The sequence below is a fragment of the Phyllostomus hastatus genome, unplaced genomic scaffold (genome assembly GCF_019186645.2).
Source record: "Phyllostomus hastatus isolate PE091 unplaced genomic scaffold, TTU_PhHast_1.1 phas_scaffold_78, whole genome shotgun sequence".
Taxonomy (NCBI): Eukaryota; Metazoa; Chordata; class Mammalia; order Chiroptera; family Phyllostomidae; genus Phyllostomus; species Phyllostomus hastatus.
The window spans coordinates 43619991-43642125 of NW_025334041.1; the positions used below are offsets into that span (position 1 = coordinate 43619991).

Sequence of the window (22135 nt, forward strand, 5' to 3'; positions counted from 1 at the left end):
GGGCCTGTTGCCACACAGTTACTCACTCATTCTTTGCCTCAGAATCCTCAGCTGCAATTTTTTTTAAAAATGTTCTTTGAATCATTAATTATTTGGCTCCTTAAAGGAAGCTATCTAGCCAGACCTAATTTTTTGTGGTTTTTATTGTTTGCTGTTAACTAATTTAAAGTGACTTGCAATTATTTTAATATCATGCCACCCATAAGTGGTAGTAGGGTATATTTTCAAAGTTCAAATATTGTTTTCTTTATTACAGGTTTCTTTTCTCCATGGAAAACTCCAAAGCCTGTAAGTTGGAATTATTATGCTTCTTTCTTTATTTCTAGTTATTATTGCAATTCCATTCATGAGAGTCAGTGAAGTGGGCAACCTCAAAATCTCTTCCACCTCTGAGATTCTGTGATGTCAAAACAACAAACGCTCTGTGTCCTTTTTGTCTTGTATTTGTCCCACAAACATAAATAACTCATCTTACTTTCCTATAAAAGCGTGGCTTCCTGTTTGGTAATAAGTATACTGACAAAATGAACACTAACACTATTCACTACAGAGTGCTGAAAATCCTTTAGAATCCTTTTTTATTTCCCCTGTCAGAAATACTTTAGTCTTTATAACATGAATTTTTAGAAACAATGAAAACTGCAGGCCCAGGGGTCTTAACCTTCAAGTTACATCTGATCCAAAATAAATTTAGCTCTGTATATTGTGTGTACATATAGTTACATTGTAATACATACAGAGCTAAATATATATGTGTGTGAAAATATGTGTGTACAAGGGGGGACCCAAAAAACCCAGAATTTACGTATTTAAAAAATTGTGTATTTATTCTTACATGTTTAAACTTCACTCACCTTCAAAGTACTCTCCATTTGATGCAGTACACCTATTGAAATGTTTTTCCCACTGCTCAAAAAGGTTTTGGACTCACCAATTTTGATGCTTTGGGGAGCTTCTGTCTTTTGTTTGTTTGTTTCACCTCTTACACATCAGCAAAACATTTCTCTTTCATCTGGGGAAGCAAAAAAAGTCACTCAGGGCAAGATTGGATGACTAGGAAGGGTGGGACATGGGGGACTCAATGCTGTTTTTGGTCAAAAATGGGTCAACACTCAACGCTGTGCAGACAAGTGTCTTTGTAAATCACCCACCATGAAAGGGGTAAGTGCTTGTTGAAAGAATCTTCAAAAAAAATTCACTGAAGTTGAATGCAGCCTCTCACAACACCAGCTGGTACACTGATACAGGTGGGTTCCTAGAATACTCACCTATCGGAAGAAGCTGCCTCTTTCTCTCTTAGAGAGAGAGAAGTCCCCCCCCCACCCCACCCACCTGTCCTCCACCACCAAACCTGACAATCACTCAAAATGATGCTCCTGAATCTTCAGATACTGGTGATCTCTGCCATTATCTAACCTTTCAGGGCCTAGTTATTTTATGAATCATCCTGCAATTTTGATGTCAATGTAGGAGGCTGATGGACTTCAATAATTTTTTTGTGAGGCTTGGTTAACCCAGTTGGCTTGGCAATTGTAAATGATCTTTGTTTGCCATTAGATTGAAACTAGTGATTGTCGAAGTCCCAAGAGGTGGGATTGGTTTTCCAGGGTCCTATTTTATGGTGTATTAGAATACACTACCCAGACTGGAATATGTAAAGCCCATGACGAGAAGGTGTGTAGCAAAGTGGTTCCACCTACTTCTTTTCTTTCCTCTGACCATAGTCAGCTCTGAAGAAAGTATCCCTAGAGTGGCCAGTGAGCAGGGAATTCTTGAGTTAATTTTGTGTTTCTCTTATTTCTTTTACTGAGGGAATATTTAACTGATTTTCTCATTTTAGAAATAGAAATAATAGAATTTTACATACTTTTCTAGTGCAATAACTGGCTTAATTAAATATCATGTGTTGAACATGGTTTAAAGGGGTGTAAACAAAGTATTATTGAACCTCGTACTATGCCTGATCCCAGGCTTCTCTCAAAGGGAGATGAGGAAACTAGAAGTTGGAGTGAGGAGCTGATGGTGTCAGGGCTGAGTTCTCACCAAGCTGTCCTCATTTTGGGTTTGGCTCATTTGGTCCACAGAGAATATCCGGTGGGAAAACCAGACCTCTTTGAGCCTAGTAAACCACTTAGTGATGATGTGATTTTGAAAAGATGTATTTAAAAATGTTTGAGATGAAATTTGTTTTATCTTGACCAAAATCTAAATAATTCCTTCCTTTCATTACCAAAGTTAAATCTGTACTCTGTGGTTATACACACCTTCATCTAATTTAACAAAGAACCTTGCAACCTCATCATGGTGCTACAATTATGCAATTTAGTGATTTCCTTATATGTACCACATTTAAACAAATTACTCCATTTGGCATAATCACTGCATTTGCTGTCATTAAAGTAATTACATCCATAGTCAATAATTCCAAAAAAAGGTTTTATAGAACTCAGCTTACATTTAATCCTGAACCCATACACCCACGCAAAAGTTAAAGCTTGGCCAGGTCCGAGGCTGAGTGAAGATAGAATACTGATGTGGATCAGTAGGGTGGAAGAAGGTCAGGAAGTAACACAGAACCAGGAGGAGAAGAGATCTTGTCCTCCATGTAGCTGTCAAAAATTCTGTAGACCAAGGAATGTATAAAAAGGGGCAGTATGGTATGTGATTTAGGGTGCAGGCTCTGAAGGCATCCTGCCTGGGTTCAAATTTTCCTTCTAGCCCTGTGACCTTCAACAAGCTGCTTAAGCTCACAGTATCTGAAGCTCTAACTCTGAAAATGGGGACAATAATAATACTTCACTCATACTGTTGTTGTAAAGAGCTTATGAGTTAATCCATGTAAAGTGCTTACATGTTGAGCTCTAAAACATAAACTACTAAAAAATAAAATAAAATATAAACTACTGTCATTCTAGAAAGCAGAACCTTTATGCATAAATTCAGTAAATTAATCACTTTATGAAAGACTGTGGTTTGCTAAACTATTCATTTAAGCAAATATATAAATATATACCCACAGCCTATGTATTTATACACTTTCTCCTCTGAGGATTCATGGCATCCTTAGTGAAGATAAGGAAATGTTATCCTGAGCAAGATCTCTTCTCCTCCTTGTTCTGTGTTGCTTCCTGACCTTGCATCCTACTGATCCACATCTTAAGCCAATCCACGTCAAAATAGTCACTTCCCATTTAGCAAATAATACCCTAATTATAGTGAGTTCTCATTCCCTCCACCTGGAAGGAGTTCAAGTTCATTCTTCATATATAGTATCAAGCCAAATGGCTTGATCTCCCAGCCCTGCCCTAAAATAGTGAGCAGGTATGTTTAGACTGCCCCAGCTTCTATAGAAAGAAAGGAATTTCTAAAGAGAGTATTTCATGAGTTTTGGGGAAGGGCCTGCCTTATTCACAAGTCCTCTACTCCCAGTATACCCCCTAGAATCAGAAGGTAAGCTTTAAAAAATTAATCACCCTAATTGGGTTTTTCCATTTTACTGTTTGATGCTCCCGTGGTAAACTGTATGTCTACTCTGTCCACTGATATTTAGACGACTGCCCTCCCATATAGTCAGGCATCCATTTATTTGTTCATTCACCAAGACCAGCAGAGATAAAAAGTTTCTCCCAGATATAGAAAGCAACTTTACTTTTCTTTCTCTAGTGAGATGTTTGTAAATGTGAGCCTGGGTGTAGATACCACTGGGACTGGACATGGCACAATCAGAAGCCTTGCTGAGAGGAAGCTTGGCTGGTCACACAACTCTTGACAGGTCATAGTCAGGATGTCAAGTGAGGCCCATAACCTGGGCACCAGAACAGGATCAGAATGTAGGGGATTCATTGAAGGTTGACAGGAACACATGAGCACAGAGAGTCCCAGTTAGAAAACAGAAGTCCAGAGACCAGGTTGCTAAGAAAGAAGGGAGAAATCAACAGGGGCCACCCTTCACAAGGTGCTGTCAGATCGGCACACAACCCCAGGGACCAGGGGCTGACCTCTGACCTTAAGGCAGTGTCTGGGTCTGTAATCTTTCCTGTGGGAGCTGAGAAATAACTCAGTTTGGGGGTTGTGTTATAGGATTGGGAATCTGCAGTTTCAGTAATTTCATGGACACGGTGACTTTCTGCTCTACAGTCTTCTGAGAAACCCTGGCAGAGTGACTGGGGGGTTGATGAAGGTCACAGTAAGATGTTGTGAAATTGCTTTACTGAGCATGAACTAGACTCTTTACTAGTCCCCCCCACCCCATCTCTGGGCTAACACAATTGCAGAATTCATCAACCTGCCACAGAAACTTCCCCAAACAGTGCCCAAAGCATCATTTGTTCTGTAGTTTTAAGAATGTTTTTAGAAATGCTTATATTTCACCTGAAGCATGTTTGCTCCAATGACTGCACGTGAACAGTACATACCTGACAGGACCTGGGCAGGTTCTCAATAACCCTGACTGAGAGATGGGAGAAAAACTGGAGACTGGCTGCATCTCTATGGTGACAAGTGGGATACTGCAGCTACTCAGACCATGTTTCTAGTTTACTCACTTTTTACAATTTAATATCTTATGTTTGGAAACAGGAGGGGGAAAGTCATGGCCAGAATGCCTCCATGCTATACCTAAGGTCAAAGTGAAAAAAAGAATTTGGCTTTAGCCACAAACATGGGACTTCCCATCATAGCAAAGACACCCAGAACGGATGACCAAAGGAACCTAGAATGGCTTCCTAGATGAAATTTGCTGTCAAATGAACTATGAAGTATATAATAAAAAATTTTTACTAAATGGGGGGAAAGGGCAGAAAATTAGCTAAAACTCTAAAGAAATTTACCAATTATTCCTCTCAGTGTATCCTTATGTAAAAAAGTATTCTGTCATATGTGGTTCTGACCCAGGGTCTGCCATGGACAGCCACCAGACCTCTTTGCACTTCTGGAGATTATGTTTAATATTAGGGAATTGAATTCAACTGAGAGTTTTCCATCCTTGTTAGCTACAGAAACTTTGCTCAAATGAAATCTTTGTCGGTGGCACATATAGAAAAAAAATTTAAATGAAGCCACTTGTCTTAGTCCCTTCAGACTGTTACAACAAACTACCATACACTAAGTGGCTTACATACAACAGAAATTCATTTCTCACAGTCTGGAGACTGAGAAGTCCAAGATCAAGGCACCCACAGATTCAAGGTCTGGTGAGAACCCACTTAATAGATGGCTGTGTTTTCTCTGTAATCTTACCTGACAGGAGGGACTAAAGAGGTCTCTGGGGTTTCCTTTGTGAGGACACTAATCCCATTCATGAGGATCCAAACATTTAGATCATAGCACCAATCTTATGGGAAGGAGTGTCTGTAACCTGTTTCTTTTCTAATTTGCTGGCTCACCTGACCCCTGCCATACATAGTCTGAGGTAGGGAAGCAGGTCTCAGGGACCTTCATGTCACATAATGAGTGCCCTGTACAGCACATGGTATCTCACATCCCCTCCAACCTTAAAACCCTTAATCACTGAGAGGTAAGAGTTGGTATCAAAGCCCTGGCCTAAATATAGCCCGTGTGAAAACAAAGCAGGACTATACAATAGGGGAGAGTAAGTTATAATTCTGTAAAGCTCAAAATAGTGTGTATCAAAACTGGTTTTAGGAAAAAGACAAGTGACTTTTTTATGATTTCATTCATTCACTAAACATTTTCTGAGTACTTACTACATGTTGGTAATACAACAATGAGAAAATCTGTATCCCTTGCAGCCTCTGTCCCCAACATGATCTATTTGAGGAGACTTGTAATTATAGCTGGGTGTGATGAGTGGTGAGAGGGGAGGAGAGGGTGCTGTGGGAGCACCCAGGGGCACATGTAACCAGATTAGGAATGGTCAGCAAACATCTTCAAGAAGCGGAGATGCAGCATCTGAATCTAATAGCCAGGTAAAATGAGGGAGGGACTTGAAAGAGCAGAAAATGGCTAAACTTTGCAGGTAGAAGAAGTTAAGCAAGTATGCAAAGGCTCATGGCAGGAGATCACCCTGTACATCCTAGGGAATGAGAGGAGAGGCCATCGGCAGATATGAAAAAGGCAGCAGAGTCTGGGTCAGGGAGCCACTCATGTCCTGCCAGGGGGGACTGGCCTTTCTCCTGAGGACCATGCTGACCCAATGCAGAATTTTAGGCAAGAGAAATTTTTACACAAACCAGGCTTGTTCAAAGCAGAAAAGTAGAAGGTAAGTTTGAAAGAGGAATCAGTTGATCAATGAATAAAGGTGAATTTGGTGGTGCCAATAGATGATCTCAATGAACCTGGCTTTTTCCCTGATAAAAGGATGTTAGCACCTGCTTTATCTACCTCACGAGGCTAGGGTGAGGATCAGAGAAGATAATGTCTGTGAAAGGACCTGGTAAACTGGCAAGTGTCCCATAGACCTTTCATAACTTATGGTGGTAGCAACAGCAGCAGCAGTATTTTGGAAAAGAAGCCACCAAATCAGCAGTAAATGAGGCTTCATAGAAGACTTTGAACAATTCACAAATCCTAGATGGTTGTGTTATTATTAATAAATTGAAAAGAAAGTGATTGAATGTTTGTGTATAGGAAATTGCTGGGATATGCATAGGTGTCGAACGAACATGTGCAAACTACTTTATCTTCTGTTTTGGTAAAAATAATGTCATATATTAGGACCATGTTTAAAAAGGAATGATTCCATATATCTTTAAGCACTTATACATAAATTATCATGAGATACATGTTACCTGTATTTTATAGGAAAAAAGAAAATGCAGACTCAGAGAGATTGCCAGTAAGAGATTTGCTGAAAGTTAACCAGCTTAGGGTGACAAGGTTATATAAGTTTGCATTCAAAATTCAGGCACCACCTGTATTTATAACAATCTAAGGTACTTTATTATATAGACATAGAGTCCTTTCTCTCAAGGCACTTACACCAGAGATTTAAAATGTTTCATAGGAGAAAAGTCCACAGGGCAAGGAAGTCTAACTTAAAGGTGAGGACTGTGGTATGTGACAAAGGAAACAGCAAAAAAGAATTTGTCAGTCATTGTCTCAATTCTTTTCCACTTTCCAGATCATGGACCGATGGGAGAATCAAGGCAGCCCTCAGACAAGTTTATCTGCTCCGGCCGTCCCGCAGAACCTGCCTTTCCCACCTGCTCTTCACAGGAGTTCCTTCCCTGACTCAACAGAGGCCTTTGACCCGAGGAAGCCTGACCCATATGAGCTCTACGAGAAATCTAGAGCCATTTATGAAAGTAGGCGTAAGTGAAAGCCACATAAAGCAAGAGTACATTAATAATAGCTGAAGCCCTGCCAGGAGTTACACTGAGGCAGAAATGATCTGGTGTGATTTTTACGTTCTGAGATTCAAAAACTGTCTCAAAAGTAAAGGCAGCTCATCTAAACATTTCTTTAAAAAACTTTTAAAAAGGCTGCTGACTCTAAAAAAAACCTTATAGCCTTTGGTTAAAATTTATTTCCTACTTATTTCCCCCATAGCCCCTGAGGAAAATCAGGAATGTATTTGGAATGGGGGAGAAGGCAAAAAAAAAAAAAAGGTTGCTAGTTTTCTTTATCACCAAATAACAAGAAATGCTTGGGATTTCCATGTTTAATCTGATTTTGAGTCTGAAGTTCAGATTCTTGCCTGAGCCTTGAATGCAGGCACTGAAGAACTCAGGGCTGTGAGTCAATGTTAGCCAGGCCATTCCATCTCCCAGTCAGGAAAGTAATGGTTCCAAAAGCAGCCCAGAGCCAGGTGCCAATCATTTGTACCAGAAGCTTCTCATTTAATGCAATGGGGCCCATCTGAAAGTTCAGTCATAAAATAAAATGTCGTATGTGCACTTGTCACCCTATTTGAAGGTCCTCTAAAATTATTTCATTGCACTTTATAAATATTAGAAAACAAAAGTTTTTAATATTGCATATACATTCATTGTGCCTCTGTCCATCATCTAACAGGTTATCTCTGCCAAATGCTAGAGGACAGGAATCTAAATGGTATGAATGTATAATGTGTGAGGAGGAATACACAGTATAATATGAACCTGAGTAAATGGATCGAGAAACCTAGCCTATTGGGAGGGTTTGGTCCCTGGTGCTCCTGTTTACAGTCTGCTGATTTCCTTTGATTCCATGTTCCACCAGGGCCTTCTTTCCAACTTTATCACTGAAGCGTGAATGGCAAGTTTTACATTGTGTGTGATCTCAGAGGGTCTCAAATCTACTTATTCTTTGATGAATTATGCACCCAGCTGGAAAGGGGGAAACTAGATAGAATACCTTTTCCCCAGCCTCTTCAACTGTTTGTAAGAGTAATTCTAGTTGAGAAAATACAACAACAGGCCATGGAGAAATTACTCTCATCAAAATGAGCCCCACTCTCACCTTTTTTTTTATAATAATCAACTATGGATTTCATTTTTCCTTTTTTGTATAAATAACTGCAATGTCTTTAAAGGATTGTATAGCTACAATGACTGTGCTGTGATAGAGTAAGACTAAAGCAGTCATTTTTAGATATACATATAATATAGGGTATGAACTTGGGTATTAATGCTCATTAAACTGAAAAAAATTGAAAAGATTTCAGCACAGTTCTTAATACCTTTTATGCTTCAATAACCAAGTATTCATTGAATACTTTGCTCTTAGCACTGTGGGGAGATATCAAAAATGAGTAATATGCCCTGGTCTCACAAATTTAACAGGGGAAATAAGAAAAGTAAGTGGAAAGAAATGGAGATCAAGACACAACAGAAATTCTAACATGAAAGGTGGAAACACATTGCAGGATTAAAATATCATCCTCACGTCCTTGGCTTGTTTAGTTTTTTATTACATTTAGGGAGCCTCGGAGATGCTTCCCCCTGCTTTTGTCCCTTCATTAGTCATTTGCTCCCATCCTTCCGCAGCTTCCTAACCAACACAAGGCTTTATTATTCAGGACAAAGGCAACACTGCTATTTATTCCATTTTCTTTTTATGGGTCCCTGATACTGTTGTTCCCTCAAGTTTCCAAGCAGGAATTGTGCATGACCTTCTTTTCAACCCAGAAAGAATTCTGATCTCTTTATCTAGCCACTGCAATGCCGTTTCTGTTCATTGCCTTTCCGCTCCTCACGTGTAACAAACCAAGCAAACCAATCCGCCTTAACCCGCCCTAACTTTCATTTCCAGTCTTCCTCCGGGAGCACTTTATCCCTTTTGGCTCTGCAGCCACCCTGAACAACAAACATCTCTGATTCCCCACCACGTCCCCTCCGCCCCCATCAATGCCCCTCACATGTCACCGCTGCTGCCATTGCAATCACGGCCCCCCATCCTGTTTTCATCAGCTCTCTCTGTTTGTAAGGTCATAGCAATGTTTTCAGGGTCACAATTCTTAGGAAGCCAAAAGAGGGCGAGCTCATTTTCTTTCCCATCCTGTTCCATCATGTTATTTCATAACACTAAGTGGAGTGTGAATGAAATGCAGAAATCATGTCAAGGTAAGAAGCTTTACCTTGAAGATTAAGGAAACCAGAAAAGCATGGTGCCACTTTCTCCAGTCTCCGGGTAGCTGATCTGTTCACTCTGCCTGTGTCTTAAAGAACAAACCAGCCCTTCGGCCTCTATACATTTCCAGTTTCCAACTATTAAAAGCTTCATTCTCTCACTTAAATTTGTAGAATACCTTCCCCAATTTTTTTAATGAATAGGGGGAAAGCTCAGTCTACTTCTTACCATCCTCAAATAGGTTTTAAAAAAATTTAGGAAATATATGCATCTGAATGAAAGGCCCATATTCAAATTTTGATTGTTAACCACTCCTTATTCCTTTGAATCACATGCATAATATTTAGATTTGGATCTATTTATTCTTGTGTCCCTGAACCTTTTTTCTGAGAAAGAAATCAGTTGGGACTGGGGAGAGAATGGGAGGAAATCCTGACCAATGCTCTCTAAACCAAGTTCTTTGACATTTTCCCTGGTTTATAGCAATCTCATGGTATCCTCCTTTATAGCCAAATCTAAAGAGATTTTTAGTATTCACATTCAAAACTGAGTTGCAGTAACCAAATAAAAGGATGTACCTCCACCCACAAGCGTCTGCTGTACAGAGCTACAGAATGTTTGTTATATCACAGTTGTCAAGAAGTGTTTGGATTCAAGTCACCAGTCCCCTACAAATGATGGAAATTTATCAAATGATGTAAATCCTGCTGTGCTTCATTTGGCTCATAATTAGATTATGCTGACATCTAATGTGCAGGCACAGGACATCTTAATAAAGGTGTATTCTCAGGGAAAAAATGTAGTGATTTTAAACAAACAAAGACAACCATAAGATACTAGTATTGCATGAAACAGAGCATGATAGGTCCATGCTTATGGAGGAAAGTAGAAACATCTCCTGTCTTCATAGATCTTCTTGTGATGAGGTGGAACTGAAGGAAGAGAAGGAAAGCCATCCCACTCAGTAGGAGAGGCCATGCCTCTGACTTTAGGGTACCAGGCAGAGTGCCCAGAGGCAGCACCTCCAGGCTCCACGTCAATCAAGGAGGACGTATGAGACACTCAGTATGTGTCTAGAGCCCTGCCAGGCACTCCACAAGAGAAAAACCATGAGAAAGAACCCTTGCCCAGATGAAGCTCACAGTGGAATTGGGGAGACAAAAAAATAAGAAAACAATTTCTGAACAAGACTGCATTATACAATGCAGCAAATAAGATCAGTGTTTTAACATGAGAAATTGTGCAGTAGTTTCAAGACAATTAGACCAATAATTCCTTGTTCCGTGTGCAAAAATTGTATTTAATCCAGAGACTGTCTCATGTTAAATATGTTTTAATGATCAAAAATCGAATTAGTCCTTATTGGAGAACTTTGTGCAAAAAGAATTATTTTCCTACCAAGTTAATTCCATATATGCCTAAAGTGCACATACATAAAAGGAGAACCGTGCCCTCAAAAAGTCCCAAAAGAAGCTTTGACTAAAGAAGTTTTAGGGATTTTTATATTAATTATTTAAACACTGACCCTCTGTCATTACCTGCAGTTCCCAGAAAAAGCAAAAATCTTACCTCCTTCTCTACTCAAGGCTTTTACAAAAATGTCATTTTTCTTTGGATTTGCCTTTGTTGGTAATTGATTTCTTGCTGTCCCCATTATTTGCATTTTTAAAAATTGAAAGCAAAGGAAAATACGTCCCTCTGAATTATGTGAAAAACCATGCTGATTTTTACTTGTACCACCTCCGTCCTTTCCCCATGCATTACATGGAAAAAGGACTTTAATTTTCTCGGCAATCACACGAGAAAAGACTTAAATTTTCTTGGTTTGCATGCTAACATTCCGAATGTTGGAATATGTACACCATTTCTAACTTTGAAAAAACAGCCTGTTTCTACAGGCCCTCACTGCTTTTCCCCTGGGACCTCCTCCTGCCATTCTGTCTCTCCATGTGCTTGCATCATCACTTCAACCCTGTCTTTCAGATATGACAAACATTTTATAATGCCCACTCACCCAGGGGACTACCTGTACATGCCAGTTTGCGTAAAACAGCCCTGCCCTGTGTCGTCCTGGTGTAACAATTAATAGCTCACCATTTACTCTCCAGGCTGTCCTCATTTGAATGATAAATTAAATGGCTTCCCTTTACTACGTCATGTATTAAAGCAATAAACATCATTACCCTCCAAGAAAAGCATATGTCTAAATGTACAGACCATGACTAAAATGCCCAATACCTGCTCAGATAACTAGTTTCTTTCAAGTTACTTTATTTGATGGACTGAATTTTGCCCATACATGTTTTTTTTCCTAGTTTGAAGTAAAAGACTTATGCAGTGGCTTGTCTACTAGCCAAACTCTCAGTCAACTCCCTCTAAACCCAGAAAATTGTATATATGTAGAAATTTAGAGCATGGCAAACTAAGTAGAAAAAATAGGGATCAAAGCTTCATGCATTCAAATACTAGATCATGACATCTCATTCTCATTACAGAGAATAAGGCAGATTCAATGTCATAATAATCACAGGACCAAAAGGGAGTTAATTTTGCCTGTCTTTCTGACACTAGGAAAGATCATGCTCACATAACTGCAGAGAGATGGCTATCATGGCCCCTCTCTTTATTGTCAAGCAAGGCAATACAAAGTGCTTCCCATGGAAAATCAGTACGGCTCACTGTGGAACCTTACAAAATAAAGTTCAATCATGCCAATGAAGTCGATTATGGAACAAGGGCCTTGTCCTATTGCTTCAGTTTTCCTTCAGCCAGACTATTCTAACAGTTTGTCTTATGCTCAGCTCATGGGGCCGTTTCCTGGGCATACTCCTCACTGTCACTTTAGAAGCTGGAGCAAACAAGCAGATGGAAACAGAAAGAGGCAAAAAACAATCCCTATTTCCTGAAACTTTCCCCTCACATTTCTGTACCATGGCATGAACCCAAGCTGAATTATGATTGAAGTTGCCCAAACATTTTTTTTTCACAATGAACCTTAGTTATTATATATAAACAATTTATGGGGTATGACATGCCCATACTGCTTTGTAGTAAGACATCTTTCTGATGTCAGATCATAAAAATGTCACGGATATGTATGGTGTAATGTGCCTTATAGTATAACCTCTTTGAAATAGAAATTTCTGGCATTTCTTCAAAAGGACCTCATGGAATCAGTTTTTCTTTCTATAAATTAGGAAGCATTACCCCATAATAGGCAGTGAGTATGACACTAAAGGTAGCAATCTAAAGTAACCACAGGCCGTTAAAGAACATAATGGAGCAGCAAACTGTTTTTTAGTGTTATACTTGACATGACATTATAATTTGTAGCCGATCAAAAGTGGACAATTTTGTTTTTCACATCTATGGTTTTTATTCTGCTCTTTTGTTGTTCACTGTGGAATTGTTTCATTGTTCAGTATTGTAATGCACATATAATTCATGGCTAATCGCAAATGGGTGGTTGTGTTTCTAACCTATCAGTTTTTCTGCTGCTCTTTCCTTGCTATTCCTGAGCAAGTGTTATAGTTTACAGTGTCTCCCATAGTAACAACAGAACCACTTAAAAAAATGGGCAGTATGAAAATACTATCCACCCAGCTCAGTATTGGAAACACTAAATGGAAACGGAGGTGGGAGCCACAAGACACGAGGTGGAGGCACGAGATGCAGAGTGCTCACAGCCAGACCTCTGAATCCTGTGCCAGCACTTCTGCTAGAGCCTACCTGTCTCCAGTCTCCTTTGCCTAGGTGATTGTCAGACTGGACATATCAGTAGATTTAAGAAAGATTTTGATAAATTCATAGATGCCATAGTTGCAGGCAGCTATTAAGTGACCATGGAAGGCCATCCGAACTTCCTAGAGAACATCACCGCCTCTGAACCCCACCAGATGAAGCCCTGGCCTGGTTTGCTCAGACACTGCCAGTGTCCAACAGCCTTAAAGCACCACTCACAAATGTCCTCTGGAGCGCTGCTGAAATGTTAAAAATAAGATGCTGTGTAAATGCTAAGCCACTTTTACCAGTGACTTTAGCATGAGAATCATAAAGAACAAGAAAAAAATTAATTACATTATCATTTAAAATGATCTCAACTATACTATGAAGGTTAATTTCCTGTACCTTTTTTCCATGGGAAAATCATTATTGCTACCTTTAATATAATTTATATCATGGTTTGATCTGTGAAAAAAATTTGCCTTTCACTGGGAGTTTCTAATATATCACATTATGTGTCACTTTGCAGTTATAATATATTGATAAAGAAGATCAGTAAATCTTGTTAAGCTGTCTTTGCCATTTTTAATATGTAGATTTTAATTTGGAAGTCTAATTTCAAAAATAATATTTTCAGGTAGCTTTGTAAATAGTGATGTTAATATTTATATTTCTAACAGATTCAAAGTCACCATGATATGGGTTAAGTAATAAATAGACAGTGAAATAAAATTTAGGTTGGGGACACGTTTTTTACATGTATTTTAAAAATTAGATCTAATCCAATAGCTTATAAATTTATTTCACTTAGTAATTTAAAATTTAATGCTCCTAGAATCAGACAGAGGAAAATGGGGGGAGGGGTAATGTGAAAAGTAAACTCTCAAATCAGTCCTTGATTGAAAGTTATTTAGTATGTCAAAGCATTTTCTTGGTGGCACAAGTTGACAATGTAACCCAAAGTAGTTTCATGAATAAATATGAGACCATCAGGGCTGCAGTAAACCAAGTGTAATTGCTAGATGACAAGTAGGTCCTAGTGAGATTATGATCATATAAAATGTCAGTTTTCCAACTAATGGGCGTCCCTAGTGGTAGCAGTCTCCCATCCCTCCTGATACAGCTGTCTCATTTTAATGAAAGTATATTTCTCAATTCGTAATCCTAAATAGTCACACTAAACATGAGATTTTTTTAAATAAAAAAAATAACAGTTCTGCTAGAAAACTAATTTGCCTTCACCATGAAAACACAGATTGCCTGGCAGCGATGCCCATCCTGACTGAGTGTGATGAGCGAGACTAGCTGTGCGGGGTGCAGCAGGGAGCTCGGGTTGAACACAGAATGCCCACAATCCTGTGCCTCATCATCACCCTTGAGAGGCTTCTGTTTTCATTCTCATTGTGGAATACTGCAGAACTCTATTTGAAACAAACAAAACTCAATTAGAAAGTCATCAGAATTTGGTCTTACTTTAATTTTTTAAATTTCATGATAAAATATTAGTGCTTCATATATACATTTCATAATGCCTCCTAATATTTTGTACTCATGTTCACAAATTTTTATGTTAATATATAGCATAGATTATATCATAATTCTCATGGAAGTTCTCTATTGCTAAAATAAACCAATTTAACTCAACTATTGACATATAACTTCGGCTATCCAAAGTAAGTATCAAAATATTTGAACTGGTATACATAAATTAACATGCTTGTTTACTGAATTTTTCATTCTTCATTATATGATGTCATAGTATCATAACATGATTTTTTAAAAACCTGTACTTATTGTGTGTATTTTGCTCTGGATTGACTTTACTTTCAAATAAGCATGCTTACCATGAAAATCAAAGGTTAGTATTTCGAAATGGTGATCTTTTCTCCATTCCAATCTAAAGGAATTCAGATTTTACTATTTTATGTACATGTGAAAAAAATATATTTATAGACATGTTCCTATATGTAAAACAGTAAATCTGTCCACTAACTTCCATAGATTTTAGAGCAAAATAGTCATTAAACATCAGCATAAATTGGGGGTGAGTTATAATAGCAACAAAAAGAAAGTAAAGATGAATGTTTAAATGCCATAAATGAATCTCAATATTAATTCCCCATCTTCCCATCCAGAACAAGTGCCCCCAAGGACCAGCTTTCGAATGGACTCCTCTGGCAAGTACTCTTCAGTTCTCACAGTCCTGTGAATGCTGTCTTCCATTTTGTGTAGCAAGTCATTCCTCTGATCAGTGTCAGTTTATTAGTATATAGTTTTTATTCACCCACACAAGCATGTACTTAAGATAGAAAGCAAATCTCATTAAGGTGGGCTTGAATGGCTGCCAAGGAAAAAAAACAAAAGACAAAAGAAAACAGTCATATTTCTTTCTTTCTTTTATAAAACACTCTAGTAAAAGACTCGAGTAAAAACCAGGTGACAGAGAAAGCCACCAGACTGACTAGATGCACGCCACCCAGTACCAGTAGCTTTTAGCCACATGTGGCTATTGGGCGCTTGAAGTGTGTCTACTCTGTATGTGGATATGCCATGAGATGTGTGCAAAGTCCACACTAGACTTCAAAGACAATACAAAAAACCCCAGAAATGTATAATATCTCATTATTTTATATTAATACTTAAATAATATTTTGAGTATATTAGGTTTAAAATATATTATTAAAATTGATTGTACCTGTTTTGTTTTGCTTTTTAAAATGTAGCTACTAGAAATTTTTTAATTACTTATGTAGGTTACATTTTCTTTATATTGGATATCACTGGACTAGACACATACACATAAGAAGCTAGAGTATTTAAGACATTTGCAATTTAGACATTTCCAAAGAACATATTAGAAATTTTGCTATATAGAATGAAATTATTTTCAGATCAATTAAATATCTATATCAATTTTTTTCAACCATGCCAATTACAAAATGCAACATTTCAATAGTTTTTCAGTTAGAGTTGAACATTATAATTTCAAGTTTACAGCTGCTAGTAATAATTTACTTAAAAGAAAAAAATTTGACCCAAGCATTCTGAAAATACCAGTTTTGGTTTAGGCTAAAATACTTAACATTATTATGGAAATGAAAGAGGAAAAGGAACATTCAGATTTTTTTATTCCTGGGAAGTACTTTGAACAGCTGATGAGAGCACTGGACTCAAAGCCAGAACAGTGAAACAATTGCAGAAAAAAGCATTTTATAATAATAGTGCTATTTCGGGTCTGTAGGCTCACAGCACACATCTCTAGAGTGTTTCCATGATGACAGCTCATTATCCAACCCAGCATGCTCTAACTCCCCCCTGGAGAATTTATGTGCTCAAGATCATTTCATTCTGTAAGTTTCCATGTCATTTTTTGGATATGTAGAAAATATCAAAGATATATGCTTAGCGTTTTGTCCTCACATAATATCTAAAGTATTTGTTTATCTTGGTCTGAACATTTTTAAAGCATGATCATTCTTACATATTGACTATAAAATCATGATAATTTGTAAGAATATCTTATGCCTAGAGGGAAAATAGACCTAGTAATTACAGATGCAAAATAAAAGTAGGACTTAATTTGAGATTCTAAATCTCAGTTTACTAGCCACAACCAGCACACTCTTTTAAAAAATCTCAGCTTCTGAAAGCACTTTCTCTAAAAACAAAAGAAGAAAGAACCACTTAATTGTTTAGGTCATCTTGATGTATGTGCAAAATACTATTTTTACATTTCAAAAGATATACATTACTTAAAAGATTTGAGTATATTACACTACTGTGCAACCCAGATTTTCAGGAAGAGTGCTGATCCAAATATTTTGTTAAATGTCCGCACAAGTTATCAAAATATTCTGGAAAATCATGAGTACATCCAAAAGTAAACAAATCTCTCCTACTACTTCCTACATTTATAAAATGTCCTTTATCAAATTCTGTATCATGATTTTTGACTCAGATATATTTATCATAATTATAAGGTATTCTGTTAACTTTAGCTGCATAAGATGATTAGGTATAGAGGCAAAGTTGGTAGTAAGAACTCCCAAATAATGTAATTATAAACCTAAGTGATAACTCCATGGTATAATAATGCTATGGTTTATGGGATCTGCTGAATTGATATCATAAAACAATTAAATTCAAGAAACATTTATTTGGCAACTTCTCTAGACTATGCACAGTGGAATACTATAGATGCCATCACTAAAGGAGGATGTTAGTGAAAAACAATGAATTCATAGCCAGAACCTTTGAATGGACAACCTCACCTGAAGACAAGAGAGCCAGGGCATGGAGTATCACAGAAACCAAGAGTAGAAATCATTTCCAGAGGGAGATCTTTCTTTGTTTAGAAATTAAAGATACTAGAGGTCCTAAGGGTACAGCAACAGAAATCAATCAGAATGATGAAAGAGAAAGTGACCATTCATTTTGGTCATTAGGATATCATCAACGACCTTAAAGAGAGCAGTTCAGTAGTGCCAAAAGAGCAGAAACCAGACTGGCAGGAATAAGTCACAGGTAAGCATGAAGATAACAGAGTGAAAGCCCCATTAGGGGCTGCCCTTCCAAGAGAGAAATGGACAGATAAGAAAGGGAGTATTAAGAATGGGGAAATCTGAATTTATTTGAAAGATAAGGGAAAAAACCACGCAGAGCTGGAGATGGCTCCTAGTACAGCTAAAACATATCTTACCACATTCACATTGTCAAAGGTATAAAAATAAAAAGTAAAGAGAAGGGATTCTTTTAAGACAAAAATGTGTTAGCTACTTATCTGGTAATGTTGGATTTGAGCAATAGAAACTATTTAATTCCTGTTTAACTCCTGCATTTAGAGTGTATTGGAAATCCAGAAGCCAGAGGCATATGTAATAACCACCTGTAATTTCTGATTCCATCCTCATAGTCTTTCCTAGACCTCTTTACAAAAAAAAGCCAAAAAGTAATGCTCTTTCCAACAGAAAAAATTGAATGAATTCATTCTCTGTGCCAAACTGATAAGCTCGTGGTACTTATGCTTTAATTAAAACATGAAAGGGGATTCAAGTACCAAAATTTAATTGACATGTTTACAGCAGCAGCCCATGTGCCAAATTAATCCATAAAAATGCTGTTCTTTGCATTTTGAAGCTTGAATCATTCATAAAATTAATCAGTTGTGTTCAGTCACCCATCATTTTCCCTAAAACTGTGCACAAAGCCATGTCTTTCAAAATTTGGACTAAGGATACATATAACATGTGAAGCCTTCCTGGAGTCTTAGTGGGAAATAAGAGTCAGCTTTGGAATTCTGCTTTTCTTTATTATGAAGAAAGTTGCCCTGATACTTGGCTGTGGCCACCATTTGCTACTTTAAAAATTTGTTAGCTTTTTCGATATTAGTGGGAGTCCAGGATAAATCAGAACTTGTAAATTCCATTCCTGTAGCTTGCCATGGGGGTCATGTCAAGTCCCATCTGGGATGAGAATCTAAACCGGTTTTACTTCATAATGCCTGAGGACCCTCGGATACAACTGCTAAGGCAGAAACAACACTGGCCATGGCTGGCGGTTGAACATCAACATCCAAAGAGTGTCTCTCTGCAGTCCATTTCTTCACAACCACCACCTCACCCTGAGTTGCACCAAGCAATACTTGAGAGTATTCCTGACAGTTCTGAAAAAAGGACTGAGGAAAAGGAGGCTAAAAAAAGGCATGAAAAGAGAATAAACAAGAAAATAGAATAGAGAGAAAAAAAGGATGTTGGAGGAGGCATGGTTGAGTGACAGTCAAAGTGACTCAGGTCCCACTAGAGGTCCACCAGACCCCTTCATGCATGACCTTCCGGAAACACGGTGGTGATTGTTAAATTCTGTCACAGTGGAGTGAGGACTTGGCCCGTGGGTTTCTTTACTTTAAGTTCTTACATTAACAAAGACATAAAGCATGATAGGATCATTTTAAACATGCCATCAGGCCAGAAGAGCAGCTAAAGGAAAGTATCATAAACATCATAATCTTTCAAGAGACCTAACAAAGCAGGAAGGAAAAGAGTCATGTCTCCCAGCTTTGTGCATATAATTGTAGTTATTTCCTAAAGCCAGACTCAAATTGGGATGGGGAGGATAAACTAAATTATCTTTCTAAAAGCTCTAATTTTCCCTAGAAAAAAAGAAAAATACCACTGCCTTAGGGTACAATGTATCATTTAAACATTTCTTCCAGTTGACTATTTCAAGTTCCCATGCTCTGCAGTCTCTGAGTCTATGTTCAAAATTAACAAAGAAATAAAAAATAAACCATATCTGCTGGCACTTTTCTGATGGGCCTCTCTTTGCTGCTCTCTACTTGCTCATGTACCATGAAGCTAGCCCTCTTCTGCTTGGACAGTTAGAGGGTGAAGTTGATATGGTTGGCACATACCACCCTATTTTTGAAATCAGAGTGGTCAGAGCAACAGTCAAAAGGTCCTAATATCACTAAAATGCACACAAAAAATAGGAGAAGGAGGATGAATGCCCCACTCACATTTGATCTTCAAAATCAAATAAAATTAACCACCTAGAATCTATATTTCTCTACTAATAAAGGGGGGAGTTCTGAGTCATTCATTTAGGAAAAGCTTTCCAGTTCCCTCAGGAATCACAGCATTCTCTAACACAAGATAACTTCCCTGTAGTTTGGCATATCAATCCATTCCTGAGATTGTCAATTTCAACATTAGCTTGGGGGAAAGTTTTACTTCATAAATAAATGGATTACACAAGAGTTTACTTCTCTTACCTTCTTACAGTTCCTTATGCAATGTATAATCAATGATGCAAACATGAGGATATTTATAAGAGTAGATGGAATGTGCTGGTTAAACATGTGTTAGCGCTATTATTTTAAGTGCCAAAAATATGTCATGCTCTCCTTGTATTTTTTATGCATCCATAGTCTAGAGAGCTTAAAGTAATCTGGAGAGGAGATTGCTGTGAGCAGTCACATCACAACCAACTTTCAGAGGTTTGAACAGTGATTTTGACATAATCTGTCACCTTGCCATCTCCCCTGGCCTTTCTTCCTCCCTCGGAAGGAATGTAGGCACCTGCTGTGATTGTGCAGGGCTGCTCCCTGCCTCCAGAGTCCTAAACCTTAGCACACACCACAGCATGTGATTTCATATGTGATATTATAGATCCCAGAATAAACTGAGTTCAAAAGCCAGTTGGGAATTACAGAGTGTAGAGCAAAGTTATTTTTATCTTTAACCACCCAACTCTAATTATTTAATAGGAATTAAATTCTTCTAAGTTCTCTCATCTTTAAAATATGAATGATTATATAATTCATAAGGGATGACTAATAGATGTAGAAATCCAATTGGTTAGTCTTCTGTAAGTTTTATTTTAGTCATTGAATCTGTCTCTCAACTATGACTACTAGTGGTCCAGACATAGCTTCTTGTCCCTTAAGAATCCTCTGAAATCTCATCCCAATTTCCAAAGCCATCTGTTTAAGCAAAGAGAAATTAACTTAATATTTGTTTCTGTTAGTTCTAATACCTCCTTTATACCATTAAAGCCCAGAGATCACTAAATACTTCTTAAGCAAAGGATGACATTAATAAGTATCCCCTAAAGTTGCTAGTCATCCATTGACATCCTAACAGTGGCATCCTATTCATTCAGGAAAAGCTTTCCAGTTCCCCTAGGAATCACAGCATTCTCTAACACAAGACAACTCCCTTGCTATTTAGTCATCATGGAGACGTTTCCCCTGAGGAAGGGTCAAAGGCCCAGGGGCAGTGGGGGAGAATAAATTATATTTTCTTTAAATAATCAAAAGATTTCTTAAGTTTCAGTTTATTTATTCCAGAGTTGAAAAAAATGACATTCAGAAGAGTTTCCCAGTTTGTTTTTAAGTATATTTCTGTTCTTTCAGCTAACTGCAGAAAAGTATCCTCCTAGTTTACTTTAAATACACTAGTGGAGTCAACAGTGAATCTACTAACGGCTTCCACATTGTAAAGCCACTTATAATGGCTTGGGGGTAAGAATTCACTTAGACCCTAAATTATAAAAAACCTAAAGGAATTAGAAAAGAAAAACTTTATTCCAACTTCAGTACAGAAAACTTTAAATCTATATTTTCTAATGTTTATAATTTTAAAAGAAACATCTTTTTTAGGCATAAGTTTATATCCTCTTCTCCCTGCTCCCCTCCACAAAACTGGATGCATCAATCATAAACAAAAATTAGTGAACCACTAGGTAGTACTTTACAAGGTAGTTCCAACATATTTCCACATGTTCTCTCATATTTCTAAAAAAAATCATTCTAGTCAGAGTAAATATCTTCAAAGTGACAGCCAGTCTTCTTAAGGATAATCTAAATGCTCTCGAGAAAATAAAGAATTACAGAGATGTCAATTTTTTTTCACCCAGAAAAATTGTGAGCTCTTCCTGCCTTGGCTGGTCACTGTTAATTCAGACTACCTAATTTTGGAATACCTACTTTTTGGTGCCATAATACTTTTCAATCTCCATGCTCTCCATTAATTCTTAACAGCACTCTCATTAATCACATTCATAATATTAACATATCATTTGTGTGTTCAGTCCCTCAGTGGGTGCGGAGGCGGCAGGATTCATTACTTAATGGGATCTCCTTTATTCCAGGTCCAGATTATAAGGAGCTGGATGTTCACCTTCGCAGGATGGAGTCTGGATTTGGCTTCAGAATCCTCGGGGGAGATGAGCCCGGACAGCCTGTAAGTTTAATCTTTGTAGCCACATTTGGGCTATATTGTGTGTGTCTGCATCAGAGGAAATGCCATTGTGTATGACATCAAAAAGGAAATTTTTTAGGACTCACATAAAGAAGTTAGAGGCTTTTTTGATATTTAAGTTCTCAAAATATGTCAGTGTTGAC

At 37.7% G+C, this 22135-nt stretch overlaps 1 protein-coding gene across 3 annotated transcripts in view; it reads left to right on the top strand.

The window, feature by feature from the left end:
• Positions 1-22135, top strand: part of MAGI2 (membrane associated guanylate kinase, WW and PDZ domain containing 2) — a 1385030-nt gene that overhangs the window by 1206301 nt on the left and 156594 nt on the right. For all 3 annotated transcript variants that reach the window (XM_045827541.1, XM_045827543.1, XM_045827544.1), the window contains 4 exons: positions 257-288; positions 7082-7271; positions 15369-15410; positions 21883-21974. In XM_045827541.1, the coding sequence (XP_045683497.1) occupies positions 257-288; positions 7082-7271; positions 15369-15410; positions 21883-21974 (356 nt within the window). The remainder of the gene's footprint in view (positions 1-256; positions 289-7081; positions 7272-15368; positions 15411-21882; positions 21975-22135) is intronic.